General features: G+C 49.7%; 1 protein-coding gene across 1 annotated transcript; it reads right to left on the reverse strand.

The window, feature by feature from the left end:
• Nucleotides 1–59: 59 nt before the first annotated feature.
• Nucleotides 60–966, reverse strand: LOC125026376 (protein FAM135A-like; the record flags this gene model as incomplete). The annotated part of the gene is given in 1 exon segment (XM_047614783.1): nucleotides 60–966. A coding segment is annotated over 1 exon segment (80 nt), but the record flags the coding sequence as incomplete, so codon positions are not given.
• Nucleotides 967–2,500: the final 1,534 nt, after the last annotated feature.

The following is a 2,500-nucleotide window of genomic DNA, read 5'->3' on the forward strand; positions in this document are numbered from 1 at the left end:
GACGAGAACGAGCAAAAAAAAAACAAAAAAAAAAAACACACAGCGGCCGAGCTACTACTTACCCTCGCTGGAACAAGTCAACGTTATAGAACTTGTGCATGTGGAGAGCAAGTTCGATAGTTGCCTGAAGCTCTCCCATGATGATCTTTCCTCTCTCTCTGTCTCGGTCTTCTCCTTCCTCTTTCCTCCTCCTCTTCTTCTTCTTCTTCTACTTTCTCTTCTCCTCCTTCTCCTCCTCTTCCTTAATTATCTTTTATTCTTTTCTTAACTCGATCACTTTTTTGTGGAAATATAGATATATATATATATCACTCGCACTTATGATTCTTCTGTCTTCGGATTTTCTGAATTACTTTTTATTTCTCATCTCTTCATCATCATCTCCATCATCATCATCATTATCATCAACATCATCTTCCCACGTAATTATCAAATTATTTCTTATGTCCACGTACGTCAATCTCGTACAATAAATCACATTCCCACCTTTAAGACCTCTCTTTATCTTTTTTTCTTATATCTCTCTCTCTATTCACTTTCTCTTTTTTTTATCGCTTTCTTTTTTTTTCTTTCCTTGTTTCCTCAGATTTATTTCCTCCTACCTCTCTCTCTCCCTCTCTTCGACCTCTCGCGTCACCGCCCGGCCGTTAAGGTAGAGAATCCCGTGCGAGAGAGCCGTCGGAACGGCCTTGTAGCGGGCGAGGGGGCGGAGGCGTGGGCGGAGACGTGGGCGGGGCGAGGAGGATGAAGCGCGAGCAAACGTTCCTCCAACGCGTGCTGGGGTGGGGGGAGGGGGGAGGAGTCCTGCTGGCGAGGGGGGGATCCTACTGCCCGGGCTCATCCTCCACTCTCTTCCTTCCCTCTCCTGCGTCGGTACACCCACATCCTAAACTCTTTTTTTTTTTATCTCTCTTTCTCTATTTATAACTCTCTTTCTCTTCTCCTCCTTTAGATTTTTTTTTTTCGTTCAATTCCCCCTTTTTCTCTCGTTCTTTTTTCTCTCTTTCTTTCTTTCTTTGTCTCCCCCGTTTTCTGTCTTTGTTCTGAGGCGGTTTTTTTTTTTCTTACCCGCGAGTGCCTCTGTCCTTGTTGTTTTTGCTTATTTGATCACCGTTTTTGTTGCTGTTGTTTTTAGTCTTGAGGGCGAGGAGGTAGTAAGAGAGAGGTAGGCCTATAATTGAAGTCACGTTCACCACGTCACTACGGCACGGATTCCAGGCTTATTCACACATCACGAGTGTTACAATCTCCAGGTATAATTGGCCTATGCACTATATGCCCTTGACACGGGAAATAATGATAATAAATGATTGGAATGAATATTTACACCTTTTTTTCTCCCCACGAGATCTGTAAACCACAAGTATCACACTATCACTGCAAGGAAGGCGGCACACAAGCCAATCCAATCACGGTTTTCTCAGGTAAATACCACAGACCAAATAGGGACCAATCACGGCACTGGACTCAAAGGGTGACGTCACATTACATGAACCAATCGCCACCCACGAATCGGATAATGACGTCACAAAGTATGGTGCACACGTCCCTGAATCGAACCACGGCGTCACGTGATCCAGAGGAAGGCTTTGCTGCAGAAGGAGGCGATGCCGTCAGCTCCTTCCGACGGAGGAAGTGAACGTTGCGAGGGCGTGGGAGCCAAAAAAGGGAGGGAGGAAGGGGAGTGGGAGGGGGTCCAGGACTCGTGTAGTTGGATGGGGGGAGGGGAAGGGGAGGGGGAAGGAGGTGTTCACGGGCGAGGAAGCGTGGTCGCAGGCGGCTCACGCGGGCTCCCCTCACTCCGGAGACAGGCCTCGCGTCTCGGGTCTCGCGCCCTGGCTGCGTGTCGGGTCCCGCGGACGCCCTCGCCTCACGCTAATCCCCCCGAAGCACACGCGGACACGTCGGCGGCGGCGGCGGCTGCTCTGGCAACGGTGGCAGAGGTGGTGGAAGCGGCAGCGGAGTTGATGTTTGCGGTGACAAAGGTGCCGGCCAACACTAGTAGTGGCGCTGAAGGAGGTGCTGGTGGTGGCAGAGGCTATGCTGGCGGTGGTGATGGTGGTGGCGGTGGTGACAGGCGTCGCCCCTCCCTCCGTGTCCTCCATCCCACATCCAGGGGGAACAGGCTACCCACGTCTGCCGAGGGAGAAAGAGGGTGTTAGGGGCGGGCAAGCAGGGGCTGCTCGCACAAGGCACCTCGCATTCACGCAAGATACCAGTTCACACACACACACACACACACACACACACACACACACACACACACACACACACACACACACACACACAAAAAAAAAAAAAAAAAAAAAAATCAAAAGACACTGTAAAAATAAAAAAAAAACTACGAGCAAATATACGACACAAAAGTCCCAAGAAAACAAACACAAGCGTCCCGTTAGCCGTGTAGATGCGGGTCACACCCTCACCAGCTTGCGGTTTCCGTGGCGTTAGGAGAGAAAAAGAAAAAAAAAATGTAAAAGGACGCCAATGCGCGTGCTGT

The sequence above is a fragment of the Penaeus chinensis genome, chromosome 6 (genome assembly GCF_019202785.1).
Source record: "Penaeus chinensis breed Huanghai No. 1 chromosome 6, ASM1920278v2, whole genome shotgun sequence".
In the NCBI taxonomy this organism is placed as follows: domain Eukaryota; kingdom Metazoa; phylum Arthropoda; class Malacostraca; order Decapoda; family Penaeidae; genus Penaeus; species Penaeus chinensis.